At 36.3% G+C, this 14,545-nt stretch overlaps 2 protein-coding genes across 5 annotated transcripts; both read left to right on the top strand.

Moving 5' to 3' along the window:
* Positions 1–214: 214 nt before the first annotated feature.
* Positions 215–2,022, top strand: LTV1 (LTV1 ribosome biogenesis factor). The gene is made up of 2 exons (XM_014236611.3): positions 215–363; positions 420–2,022. Exons 1-2 carry the CDS (start codon positions 361–363, stop codon positions 1,947–1,949), a joined length of 1,533 nt encoding a protein of 510 aa, XP_014092086.2. The 5' UTR covers positions 215–360; the 3' UTR covers positions 1,950–2,022.
* A 270-nt stretch (positions 2,023–2,292) lies between these two features.
* Asx (Additional sex combs) lies at positions 2,293–14,534 on the top strand. 4 transcript variants are annotated; one of them, XM_070107663.1, is made up of 10 exons: positions 2,294–3,270; positions 4,394–4,714; positions 4,826–6,077; positions 6,166–7,087; positions 7,238–7,321; positions 8,214–9,046; positions 9,102–10,649; positions 10,891–11,199; positions 11,279–11,471; positions 11,930–14,534. In XM_070107663.1, the coding sequence occupies exons 2-10, from the start codon at positions 4,455–4,457 to the stop codon at positions 12,259–12,261; spliced, it is 5,733 nt and encodes a 1,910-aa protein (XP_069963764.1). In that variant the 5' UTR covers positions 2,294–3,270; positions 4,394–4,454; the 3' UTR covers positions 12,262–14,534. The 4 variants fall into 4 exon arrangements, with proteins under 4 accessions (XP_069963765.1, XP_069963764.1, XP_036231304.2 ...); XM_036375411.2 differs by having other exon boundaries at positions 2,294–3,275; XM_014236604.3 differs by having other exon boundaries at positions 2,295–3,275; positions 9,117–10,649.
* The last annotated feature ends 11 nt before the right edge of the window (positions 14,535–14,545 follow it).

The following is a 14,545-nucleotide window of genomic DNA, read 5'->3' as shown; positions in this document are numbered from 1 at the left end:
TATTGTTGGTAATCTGTAGGCTACATATAAACTAAGTCTTTAAAACAAAATTAAATTGTTTATTTGTTTATAAAAAACATTTTTTTAATGGTTTATTTTCCTCTTAAAACAATTAAATTTTTCTATGATTTTATTGATAGTTTAACATATGATACTTGGCAACTCCTGGTACGTAACTCAATTCTTCTCTGTTTATTATTATTCTAGCCATTTGGATATTTTTTCACATTTTGTTTTCTTCGTTTCTTTTCGTTTGCATATCCCATTCGCTGGACACATGTTTTTTACTGTCAATTCATAATAAAATAATTTTCTTTACACTGCTAATACGTTTCCTCAATTTGATAATATTAAAGCACAATGGTAAGAACATGTAATATTTTTGGAGTTGAATTCACGTTATTATTCTAATCTCCCAGGGTAAGGGCAAGAAAGCTTTTATCGATCGCAAAAGCGCTGTGACCTTTCATTTGGTACACAGAAGTCAACATGACCCTCTGGTAGCTGATGATACTGCGCCTCAACGTGTGCTGGTAGAAGCGGCCCCACAGAACCAAACTAAAACCGCTGACCCAATAAACACTACTAAACGCCGTGAAGAACAACAGAAGTTTGGTATATTTTTTGATGATGATTATGATTATCTACAGCATTTAAAAAAGCCGGAGCAGGAAGTGGTTTGGGAGTATGTTGAAAACCCAAATCATGCACGCAAGAGAATTGAAGAAGGCGCAGTAACTACCGCTCCAAAATTGGCATTGCCAAGTTCAGTATTCGCTTCTGAATTTGAAGAGGATGAAGGTATGTTAAACAGAGCGGCCAACGTTTCTGGACCACGACCAGATTGGGACCCAGATGTAGTTGCAGCATTAGATGAAGATTTTGATTTCGATAATGAGGATAACGTATTGGAAGATGATTTTATTATGAAAGCAATGGCAGAAGGCGAAGATGATGATGAAGATAGTCAATATGAGGATGATGATAATGATGAATCATCTTCTAATATAGATGAAGATAATGATCAAGATTTAGATTCTGATGATTTAAACGGAAGTGATGAAGAGGAAGATGATCAAGAACTAATGGATCGTCTTGGCCCGTTACTGCGTGAACGTCGTTTTAATGATGAGGAAACTAAATCTCGATTTACTGAGTATTCTATGTCCTCAAGTGTTATTAGGCGCAACGAACAATTGTCATTGTTAGATGATCGCTTTGAGCATTTTTATGCAACATATGATGATCCAGAATTGGGAGATCTAGCCTGTGAAGAAATTGAGGGAGATTGGGATCAGAAGCATCGAGTTTTGATGGCATGCTACAGAGAACACAAACGTGGCAAAAGAGTGGAACCGTACAAAAAGGAATGGGATCGTGAACGGGTGGAAAAATATCGTGATATTGTTGATGGTGAAGAGGATCCCAATGAGGAATTAGTTGAAGTAGAAATGAATGATGATAAACAGAAGAAATGGGATTGTGAATCTGTGCTTTCAACATATTCGAATATCTATAATCACCCGAAACTCATTGCAGAGCCCACACGTAGAAGTCGTAGAAGTAGTAAAGCTGAATCAAATGATGGCCCAAATAAAATTGAAATCGATCCGAAAACGGGAATGCCATTAAATGTTTTAAGAAATGGCGATGATAACCAACTTACTGAGAAAGCTTTAGCAAAACTTGAAAATGGAGCGATTTCTTCGGGCGGTCCAAAATCACTATGCAACAAGTCGTTAATATCTACCTTAAGTGTATTATCCCTTCGACCTAAAGATGAAACACCTGAAGAGAAGAGGGAACGCAAACGACTTTTAAAAGAGTATCGGCTAGAACGACGAATCGAAAAGAAGGCAAACACGGAGGCCTTTAAAGAAGAAAAGAAGCGACAAACTCACGTTCAAATCAATCAGAAATCTAATCAGCAAGGCAGTAAAATTGTATAACATATATATATTAAATGCTAAAAACTATTGTATAAAAAATAAATAATAATTGTGTTAATGAAAATGCAAATAATAGTCTATTAATATATATGTAATGGCTTTTGTCTTTATTTTTTTGATTGTTTACTAATTTTCAGACGCCTTGAATTAACAGAATCAGTTAGTTTAACATTTGCAAATTTCGTTTTGACGCCACCTTAGCAGTTTTCAGATAGTATATCCTGACATTCGAAACTCGGTACTTCTAAAAAAGTACTATTTTGTATTTTCGTTTTCACTGACAGTTATGCTACAAGATGTACGAAGGCGGAATCTTTTTCGCAAAGCAACCCTGTCAAAAAGTATTGAGTTGAGAAGAACATGAACATAGAAAAGTGAGTTTCGCATCAATGAAGTTAAATTGTGGTCCCATTGAAAAATTTCGGCATTTTCATTTTGAAAAAACAGTGAATATATAATTGATATAAAAATTTATTGCATAATGCACGGGTTTATACGATATAATATTGTGCAGTTAATTGTAGATCGAAATAAGTGAAAAGATATGTAAAAGCAAAAACTTGAATTGCAATAACTGTGCCATTGCATTGGTGTGAGAAAGAGATGGGTCGAATTGGCCAGTGATGCAAGTGCGGCCAATAAGTATAAGAAAAAAGGAGTTGGTTCTATAAGTGTCAGCTGGGTCTGTCAAAACGAATGAAAACAGGAAAATTTGCTTTTGTTTGTTAGTTTGTCTTTAATTCTTCCGCTGTCTACTTTATGCAAATTTTATGAAAAACTGAATTAATGATCTTGAAAAGAAGTAAAGAAATCTAATTGTGGCAAATTTAAATGACTTTGGGTTAAAGGAATCTTGGAAAATAAGAAAATAACCATTAAATTGTAGACCGTAGAAAAATGAAAATACGTATGAAAAAAAAATAGTTGCAAAGACATTCCAGCAATTGAAAAAAGAACAGTGAAAAGAGCGTTCTGATAAATAGGGGAAGGGATAGATAGAGCTAACGCGAGGAAAGGAAAAACTGATGAAAATGAATTGAATAGTAATGGGATACAAAGGAAAAACGAAATCAAAGAACGGGAACGAATAAACGACGCACGACTTTATCCATCCACCACTATACACGGGTAGGAAGAAAAGTGATGCGATAAATCTGAGATCTATAGAAGAAATGTGCTTCAGAGGCTATAGAAAATTTGCAGAAAAAACGAAACGCAACAATTTTGGATATAAATTCGAGTTAATCACGATTCAAAAGAATTGTAATCCTCATTTTTGTGACCAAAAGTTGGCTTTTAAAGGGTCAAAATGAGTCCACAGGTCAGGTAAGTCTGAATTTTAAATAATATATAAATGTATATTGCGTACCCGCATAATAGGGCTGATTTGTTGTGCATACATACTTACATATAAGTATTTGATTAAAATAATTATTCGCTAAACATGTACAATTAAACACCAGAAAACTGCTCGGTAAAAATATTGTAAACAGACGTTTGTGCTTTTGCTTGTTCTAAAGAAAGAAGATAGAAAGCACAAGCCAAGCTTATTATTTTGTAAATAAATAGTGCTAAACTAACATTAAAGTTTTGAAGAATGCGCATAACAAATAAATTTTTATTTTCTCCTAACCAAAATTTTTCATTGGATAAATTACCGATTTAATTCGTATGAACGAATTAAAAAAGTTGGTTAGGGCGTTTATTTATGTATGTATAGAGGTGAAATCGTTATTAAAGTGCTCGAGATATTTTACTCATTTGTTCTTAAATACTTGTTAGTAAGCCCATGTCGAATTTTTGTGATACAAGTATATCTTTCGTTACATAAATATATTTTACTAAATAATCTCAGTCAATGAGTCTATGTTGTGCTTACGTCGGTAATTTTATGTCAACTTTGAATTGAATTTGAAAGCAATTCCAAAAGTTGTGCTGTGAAAAGAAACAAGAAGAAACGTTAACTTCGGTTGCATCAAAGCTATAATACCCTCCACAAATACAAAATATTTTATACAAAAACTTGAATTTGGTCGGTCAGTTTGTATGGTAGCTATATACTATAGTGTTCCGATCTGAGAATTTTCTTCAGAGAGTGTACCGTTGTCTTGGACCATGCCGAATATCGTGAAGATTTGTCATCAAATACAAAAGTTTTCCATACAAGGACTGGATTTTAATCGATCAGTTTGTATGGCAGTTTTGTTCTATAGTGGTCCGATATTGGCGATTTCGCCAAATGAGCAGTTTTTTGGAGAGAAAAGGATTTCAAATCGATATGGATATATCAAGTAATATCACGTTGTTATAACTGAACCGATTAGTAACAACAACAAATTTGTTTAGTTTTTGTAGCACAAAGCGTTGTTTATATTAATTTTTGACTTTAAGAATGCTTCTATTCAATAGTTGTACTAATATTTTATTTCATGTCCTTATATTAGATTTCGTTGTATTGGAGAAATAATCGGATAAGCTCCTGTTCCACACTAATTTGCTAAGAGTATGAGAACGACCTTATTGGGTACATCAATAACTTATCGCCCAACAACATCCCAACATAACAAAATCTCATTGACTATGGAATCGCATTTACCTTCTGTGCGTCAGAAAATAAATGCTGATCCTATGGCAGAAAAAACGGAACACGTTAATCTCTTGAGTGAGGAGGAGGAAAAGGATCCCCTAGCATTAGATACTGCTATCGAACAACACAGCTCGCGAAATAAGCTATCAAATAGCGCCAAGCACAGCCACAGTTTACGGTAAATATTTAATTTTTTTATTGTAGATTTTATTTAATTATTTACATTTAAGTGTATGTGATTATGCCACAATATATGAATATGTTTTATATATATTTTTTTACCTTACAGACGTCATGTTCCTCGTATCATTGTTAAACCCATACCACCCGAGAAAAAGGTTACAGTTACGGCGACAACAACGTTGAGTAGCAACGTTGCAACGTCAACGGCAACTGCAACTGCGAATACTGTGATTAATGCCACCGGTGGAAAGAACACAACACCTAGCCCTTCAAGCCGTGCCAGTAGTAGTCGACGTGCACAACAGCAAGCTAAAGCAGCAGCAGCTGCTGCTGCCGCTGCAGCTGCCCCCGCGACAACAACCGGATCCGCATCTATAACTACGCCCGTAACAGCCATTACACAAGCGTCCACTATGCGTGAGGTGTTAGCATCAATACCAGGGTTCAGTTTTAAACCTCGTAGACGGTCTTCCAAGAAAATCTCCACTGCTGCACAAATAGAGCAAACAAAAGATGGAAAAATTGACCTCGAAACACCCGACTCAATATTAGCTTCGACCAATTTGAGAGCCTTACTCAATAAACAAACCTTTTCTATGCTGCCTCCATTATATCAGTATAACCTCATACAGTTGTTACCAAGCGTAGATCGCGAGGCTATCGAAATAGAGCGCAAAAACAATGCCGATTCCACCGTTACTATGGAAGCTATAAAATTGGGTCCATCCAGCCTAAATAATGAGTTCTTTGCACGTGCCTGCTTGGAGTGGCGTGAACGACTGGCGGAAGGTGAATTCACGCCCGAAAATCAAATGAAAATGAAAACTGAAGCCGAGAGAGAAAAAAATAAATTGGATCCATGGAAATTAAAACATTTCGAACCGATATGGGGTGAAAAATCCTACAATCGCGCCAGTAGTACTAGTAGCAATAGCAGCAATATAAGTTATAGTAGTGGTAAAAGCAGTGATAGTTATACTAATCTAATAGATGAGCGGCTAGAATTCAAATTGGAGAGTAAAGGCGGCCTGGTCGCCACTATTGTGAAGACATCTACAAAATCAGCAGCAGCAGCAGCGTCAACCGCTACATCATTAGCGGCGACAACGTCAGCAGCTTCTACAACGACAACAACCGTGACATCAGCAACAAGTGCTGAGAGTACAGAGAACACAACATCATCTTCTGTAGACATTAAAGAAGAGGGAGAAGAATTTGTTGACGAATCGATTGCCAGCACGAATGTGAACTCAATAAAAAGTGAGCAGGAAATACAGCTCGACGAGTTGCGACAACAAGAACAAACAGGGTCATCTACAACCGATTATGAAAAACAGACTGATACAAATTGCGATGTGGTGAGTGTATTGTTGGTTTAAAAAAATGTATTATTTTTATTAATTGTAAAATTTCTAATTATTTTAACTGTTTGAATAAATACACTAGGATAATATTGGCTGCACGGATTCATCGTCAACCTTTGATTTATTGCGTAGCGATTCTAGTGGCATACAAACCGAAACGCCCGGCGAAGAGTCTAAAATATCATTAGCACTTGCTGCTTTGGAACATGAAAGACAGCTGATTGAGTGTGGGAGCAGCGGCAATATACGAAAACGTTCGGAGCCTGACATGTCATATGAAAATCGTACACAAAGTAAGCAAATGAAAATGGAACACCAAACAGAACAGCTGCGCCAACAGCAACCTGAATATGATATAACTGACGCAGCGACCAGTATAGAACAAGAAGTTAGCCATGCCATTAAAGATGAGCTCAAAGACACACTCTCACCATCCGTGTCATCGGCTACTTCCAGCTCACAAGAATTGAGTGGTAGTAATAGTTTAACCACCAGTTCATCCGCAACAAAAATGCCCACCAACGATAGTTTTTTGTATAACAGCAATATCTACAACACAGAATTCGAACAGCAAGCCAATGCCGCGCTGCTGCTTAAAGAAACATTGATGTCTACAGTCAGTAGTGAAGAGACAATTGTTGGCAATAATATAACCGATATGAGCATGAAAGCGTCGAATTTCCTAGAAAACCCAGAGACATCATTTGCCGCAGCAATTACGTCTGTGGCAAATAGTACCTGTAACAGTATTGCAACACTTCTGTCAGGCACTTCAACGTTTGTGAATGTGAATGCGGTATTACCAGCAGTGTCATCAGCGCCAAGCCTTAGCAGCGGTATAACATTGCAAACTTTCCCAACGCAAGGCAAACAATTGCATGGATGTTCAATAATTTCAATAGAAGACGGTGAGGACGATGATGATGAGCTAATTGAACAAAAGTTTGCTGACGCACAAAATTATGTTTTAGAATCTGGCGAAGTTAGTACAGACAGCAGTGCTGGTAAGCAATTAATATATATATATATTTTTGTTGTTAACTTATAATTTAAAAACTAAATATATATGTGAACTAGTTTAGCCAAAATTCTCGACTTGCATTTAAATACATTTTTGGTTGTATACAGCTAATTGCATAAATTATTATTTATAGGTACAAACAGTGCTTTACTTACGCCTGGCGATGTCGCTAATATGAAGGAGAAAAAATTCATTTTCTGTGATTCAGTTGATCAAGGTAATTATTTAAATAAGAAAAAACGTTAACTTCGGTTGCACGGCAGCTATAATACCGTTCACAAATGAAAAACTTTCATACAAGATCTTGGTCTTGATCGAACAGTTTATATGACAGCTGTATGCTATAGTGGTCCGATCTGAAGAGTTTGTTCGGTGATTGTACCGTTGCCTTAAATAATAATTCATGCTCGTTCCCACGACAGTCGGTTGATAAGTAACCGGAACGGACACGGATTTTTATGCGGCCAGGGACTGTCAACTCGGCACTATTCCTAGAAATTACTACAGGAATGTTTTCTGCCGCTACAACAACAACCGAATTTTGTGAAGATATCATGTCAAATAAAACAGTGTTCCATACAAGAACTGGATCCTTCAATTTGTATGGCAGCTATATGCCATAGTGGGATCTGTGCAATATATTCGGAAATTGTAGCATTGCTTTGGACAATAATCTATGTCAAATTTCGTGAGGATATCTTGTCAAATGAGGTTTGCATAAAATAGTTTAATTTTGATCTGTCAGTTTGTATATGCAGCTATATGTTATAGCATTCCGATATCATCGGTTTCTACAAACGCGCAACTTCTTGGGAAGACACAAATGTATGAGAAATTGCAGATAGGTATATACAGGCAGACAGACGAACATAACTAAATCGACCCAGCTCGTACGCGTGTAACAAACTTCTTGGCAAATTGTCATTTACACTGTTTAAGGTATAAATATACTTGAAATTAGCGTTAAGTATGGAGCTGAAATGTTTTTTATATGATGCGTTAGCAAAGAAATTAATTATTTTTAATTTAATATGGTTACGCCTGCGTACCATCCATATAGCTGTATTTGTACATATCAATCTTACTTTTTTCTATATTCTCCGCCGTAGGCACAACATCTCAAGCTTGTGACAATCTCTTTGAAAATAAGCAAGATATTGGCAGTTGTATCTCATCAGTGGCCACCTCATCGGCCTCCTCGTCCTCTTCCTCCTCAATGACTTCGGCACCGACGACCAGTGGTGATGTGTTGTATGCAGCAGCGGCTCAACTGCCACTCGCCGCTCCGCTAACACTCGAACAAAAGCAACAACAACAAAATCAACAAATTATACTGTCTATGGCTGAGAAAACAGGCGGGGATTTGTTCCATCATGTGCAACACGATTGGAACTTCGGCGGCATAAAGTTGCAACAGCCCACAGATGCAACGTCGAGTAGTTTTAACGGTGTGATACAAACGCATCAAGGCGTTATAAAAGTGAAAAATATGAATACGTTATCAGTGGAAGATGCACATATGCCAAGCATGGATGCAACACAAGCTGACGAAGTTGTCGAGTGCATGGCTGTTGGTGGTGACGAGGAAGCGGTTGCAGCTCAAGTGGCAATTGCTAATTGTCGTGCTGTGGGTGTCGTTGGTGAAGGCGATGAACATGCAAATGTTGATGGTAATATTCGGACGGAGGATGTGGAAGATGATGACGAGGCGGAGGAGGAGGATGAGGACGACGATGATGATGACGCTGATGATAATGATGCTGTACGTGATATAGTTGACGAATTGCAACAACAACATAGACAACTGCTTAAAGATCAACAACAGCAGCAGCAACAACAACAACTGCAACATCAACAACAATTAGAGGAACAACAAGAATTGCGTGAAACAGAAAATCAAGAGCACCGAGGCCATTTAACCTACGAACATTCCGACTATGAGGTAAGCGAAATTTATTGCATATACCTACATTGTTTTAATTACAACTACAAACAAGATTTCGTTGTTACAGTTGGATACGGATATGATTTGCGATGTTCAAATGTCAGCTAACGAAATGGAAGTGTCTAGCACGGTTATAACGAACAGCAATTCCGACGACAGCGTTAACGAATTGCATATGGGTGGCGGTGGCAACAGTCGGCTTGATGGTAATGTGACCATACAATTGAGCGCCCACTCGCCGGCAACCATCGGTCATTTGCATCAGCAACAGCAAGCGCAGCACGCGCAATCACAACAGCCAACAACGGAGCGACAAAATACGCCACAACGGCAAATACTTCTTGATACGAATGGACAAATTATAGGCAATTTTCTTGTACAACATCAACAACAGCAGCAACAGCAACTCGAACATCAACAGCAACTTTTGCAACAAGCCACGCAACAGTTTACCTTTCAGGCAGCACAACCACAGCAACAACAACAGCAAACACCAACTATAGCGCTTTCGACACAGCAGCACATACAACAACAACAGCAGCAGCAGCAGCAGCAACATACGCAAAAATCCCATCATACACTGTCGACAATACGAAAAGCGATCGAGTTGAGCACAAATGGACAACACTATCTCTCACCGGGTGGTATAACGGCTCAACAGCATATCGGCCAACAATTAGTGCTCCAACAACAAGCGCCACAGCAAAGACACTTTTTGACACAGCCACAAGTTCCTACGGTGTCGGCGGCAACTAATTGCAATATGGTAACAGCTAGTCCGACTCAACAGCAGCAGCATCAAATTCATGTGCAACAACAACTTCAGCGTTTTCAGCAGCAGCAACAACAACCACCACCTATGCCCGCCTTTCAATCATTAGCCACACAAGCGCAGAACAATCCAACAAAATATCTTTCGAAGCCAATGAATCTTATAACAATGTCTCGCGGCACGAATGCGGGCACCGTTGCGAATGCAAATGCAAGCATTGCTTCGGTCACCATACCGTCTGTGAGTACATATCCGCCTTTTAGCAGCACCATCGCGAACTCAGCACGCGCAACGGAACTGATTGTAAACGCTGCCTCCAACATGAGTAATGTTAGCACATCGAATGTCAGCGTCGCAAATACAAATGCCATAAAAGGTCTAACACCAGCTGGCATACCTACCACAATTGCACAGCAACGGCCAGCGAGTAAATTACCAACCGGCGGTAAAGGACGTAAAACCGTTAATAAACTGCCACCAGGAGCGGTCAATTTAGAACGCAGCTATCAAATTTGTCAAGCCGTTATCCAAAACAGTCCAAATCGCGAGAATTTGAAAGCACAATTACGACCGCCATCGGCTATATTAAATCAGCATCAACAACAACCGCAGCAACAACAGCAGCAACAGTTGACACAGAGTAATATAGCAACGGCAATGACGCTGCAGGGCACTGTACCAGCATCATCGGTGGCAGCATCAACAGCCGTAGCGACATCGTCTCCAGCTGCAACCAGCGCTTCGTCATCTCAAAATTTTATCAAACAAGAGGACCTAACTAGCATTCCTGCAAATATAATGGGCGTTGGACGTCCTGGCGTATATAAGGTATACCATCTGGTCAAATTTGACCCGGATTGACAAAAAAAAACTAAATATAGTATTTTACGTATTTTCATACAAATATTTATTATCGCTTTCAAAATCGACTCCTTTTGAGACTACACAACCAAGATAACGCTTCAAACAATTTTCCATATTCAACTTGTTATGCACATATAATTATGGACATAGTATTTCTAAACAAACAAATTCTTTGGTTTTCACTTATTTTACTTTTGCATTGCAGGTAATCGGCCCACGCATGGGCTTTCCACGTAAAAAGTATGTGCAACGAAAACCTTCGCCCACTCTTATAAGACATCTCTTCACACCGCAAACGGCCAATGCGCTACACACCAACGTAACGGCAAATCCACGTTTGCAACAGCAATTAACAGCAGCAGCTGCCGTGCAACAACAGCAGCAGCCACACGATCTACATCAAAATAGTAATGGTGGTGGACAATATGTGTTGGTGCATCGAGCGAATGTCGGAGCAGCTGATAATCAAGCGCCACGAGCATCTAGCGCACCGCCCGTGCCACAAACAACACAGGTTCGTTAGTGTGTAGAAATTTATTTAATTACCCCACATATGCATATATTTAAAGTAGATACCTTATTGTTTCTTATAGAGTCAACTGCACAATATGAATGGAATACCGATAACAGGACGCGGGCGTCCTGCCTCCGTCGATATTGACGCTTCAAATGCAATGCTTGACCACAATATGCACAATCAATTGCATCATCATCAACAACAACAACAAATAAATGCTATAAAAACAACTGCAGCGACTGGTATAATGCGTCGAAATTTCACGGCCGGTATGTACATACATATATAAATATGTAGTTATGTACGAATACACTAATTTTAGATATTACTTACATAAAATTATAACCGTATTATTATTTATGTATTATAAAATTATAACTGCAAAAGTAACTCAAAAACTGTGTAAATTTACAAATATTTCCTTTGTTAGCAAGGTTGCATTATACGCAAAAATTAAAATAAAATTAAGATAAGAAAATTAAAATAAAAAATATTAAAAAAAAAGTTTAATTAATAAAATAAATTAGAACAAACATAAAAAACATTTAATTTTTTTTTGTTTTTCTCCAATACTATATAAAATGAAGCTAAATTAGAAATGGAAAAACTTTTTATTATTTATTAAAATATGTGTAATATAAAATATTTGAAATATAAAATATTTTTAATCTTTTTACAAAAACTATGCAAATAAGTTATTTTCTAATAAAAAATTGTACACTTTCAGGCAATATAACTTATATCGACAATTTAAGTGGAACAGGAGCAGCTATTGCCGATGGCAATTACATAGTGACCGCAACCAATGCTAGCACACTGGATGCTGAACAATTGGTAAGCAAAGCCGTTGCTGTGGCCGCCGCTGCAGCTGGTAACGGTAGTGGCGGCGGCGGTGCTGGAGGCGCTGGCAGCGACGGTAGTGGCCATATCACACGAACTGAAGCGGACAACTGTGCCTGCTCGTTGAATGCAATGGTTATTTGTCAGCAATGTGGCGCATTCTGTCATAACGATTGCATGAGTGCGTCGAAGGTGTGCGTCTCCTGTGTGATCAGATGAGATAATGAAGTCTCTGTAATAACCTTTTAGGCCTTGCGCACATGTAGTAGAAGTATTTGTGGTTCTGCACTAAACAAAATACAACAATAGCTATACATATATATATAGATATATATATTAGTACTTGAATAGATATACCTAATTACATATACATAGATATATTTACACCAATATATCAACTTAAACACGAATTCTGAATTCTGCAAAACAAAAACTAACCCAACAAATATAATAATAATAAACACACAAATTAACAGCTGGTAAATGCATAAATAACTAAATATACACAAATAAAAATAAGTTCTGCTATAGAAAATGCTTAATGCAACTATATATACATGCTGAACTATGAGAATCGCTGCCGTTCAGTTTGAACAAGCGTTGTGAATTTTTGTATATTATAGTGAAAGTAGTAGGTGTAGTAGAGGAGATATTAAAAGTTTGAATACTTTTATTACTATATCTTTTTTTCTCTTTTTTTTGTTTAATTAATTTACTATTAGTCTATTGTTCATCGACATGCAATTACGACGAACGTTTGAAATAACAAAAGCAATGTTTATTTGTGTCCCTACTTATTTGTTGCTAGTACTTTCGCTATAATATGCAAGAAATTGCGACGAATTCAAGTTATGCCTTTAATGCTGAGACGATAATTGCATCAATTTTCATTATTATTATTTTTTTTTTTTTTTTGGTATATATTTAACAAGCATATTTCATAAAAACCATTTGCAAAGCGTTAAACATGCTCGTAAAATGCTTTTAGGACCAAAATTAACTTAAAAATTGAGTGTAAAATCCACAGACCGCGTTAAGGCCAGCGAAAATGTTGTTCATTGTTGCAGTAACAAATATCATGATACATTAATTTAACAATGAATATTGATATACAATTAGACAGAACATAATTTATGCTAATTAAGTGAACTTTTGTGAGAATTTTTGCATAATTTGATTGTGAGATCCTTAGAAAGACTTCAAAGTATAATATATAAACATAAATATATATATATATATATAAATACAATTAATATAGTACTACTATTTTTTTATTGCATACCATAAAAGTTTTTAATGAGAAGCCCAGTTTCATTCACCACTTATTTTAGGTATATTTAATACTTTTATGTTAACGTACACAATAATGAGGTTTAAGTGCCGCTAAATATACATATGTACATAAAAATAGCGAGTGTCTGCTGTAAAAAAATAAAATAAAATAAAAGTATGAATTTTTCACACACACACACACACACTTGTCCAACGCGAAATTCTCACTATCAATATATTTATTCTCATTGAATACTGCAAAATATGCGAAATATTGCATATGTGTTTTTTACGAAAATATTTTATGCATTTTGAAATTGCAAAAATTTCGAAAATTGTTTTCCTTTTATCCGTTATAGTTTGTATTACTTATTACGAATTAATTGCCGTAAGCGTTATGTATATGTAACATATAAGTACATTATGTATGTATATTTTTCAATAAACATACCTAAGTAAATGATGATTAATAATAATCTATATATGTAATAAATATTTTGTATATATTTATTAAAATTCGAATATTTTATGTTCGTTGCTCTATTAATTGTAATATAAGCTATTATATATGAATAAAAATAAATACACACAAACACACAAACATACATACATTACATATATATATATATATAAATAAATATATAGAACGTTAAAATTAAGTAAAATGTTTACAATTGGTTCCAACTGTCCCCCTGAGTGCATACATACATACATACCTTAAGATATTAACAAAAAACTTAATTACGTCTAAATAAGGCTTAACGGTACACACACAATAATATGTATGTAAGTATATTTAAGTGAGTGCCAGCCAACTACATCGTACACACATAAGAAAATACACCAATTTAGTTTTCGTTACTACTGCTTGGTGATATGTTTGTTAGGCCGCAGGCAGACGCTGGAACCCCGTGTAAGCGCATATTCTGTAAATAATATTATATAAGTCGCCCTAATATGAACACCTTATATAACAAACAAACAAACATAAATACATAATGCATACATTAACACAAAAGCATACATACATACATAATTACACACAAACACTACTCGTACTGTATTTTAAACTAAAGTAAATGAATAAAGAGAGATCCGTTGATACAGAAAATAGAATTAAAAACTACATACATGAATAAATACATAATTTTGCTCCTAGACGCACGTATCGCAAAATATCCAATAAATATTATAAAAAAAAACAAATACAAGTTTAATAATAGTGTTTCTT

This window comes from Bactrocera oleae, chromosome 4 (assembly GCF_042242935.1).
Source record: "Bactrocera oleae isolate idBacOlea1 chromosome 4, idBacOlea1, whole genome shotgun sequence".
In the NCBI taxonomy this organism is placed as follows: Eukaryota; Metazoa; Arthropoda; class Insecta; order Diptera; family Tephritidae; genus Bactrocera; species Bactrocera oleae.
The sequence above is the reverse complement of the archived record's forward strand: the minus strand, read 5'-3'. Positions and strand labels throughout refer to the sequence as shown.

Bases quoted from the DNA above. Each gene is read 5' to 3' on its own strand.
- Asx (XM_070107663.1), top strand. From the start codon at position 4,455: ATGAGAACGACCTTATTGGGTACATCAATAACTTATCGCCCAACAACA. The intron at 9,047-9,101 runs GTAAGCGAAATT...ACTACAAACAAG, and splicing joins ACGAACATTCCGACTATGAG to ATTTCGTTGTTACAGTTGGA. The intron at 11,472-11,929 runs GTATGTACATAC...GTACACTTTCAG, and splicing joins GCGTCGAAATTTCACGGCCG to GCAATATAACTTATATCGAC.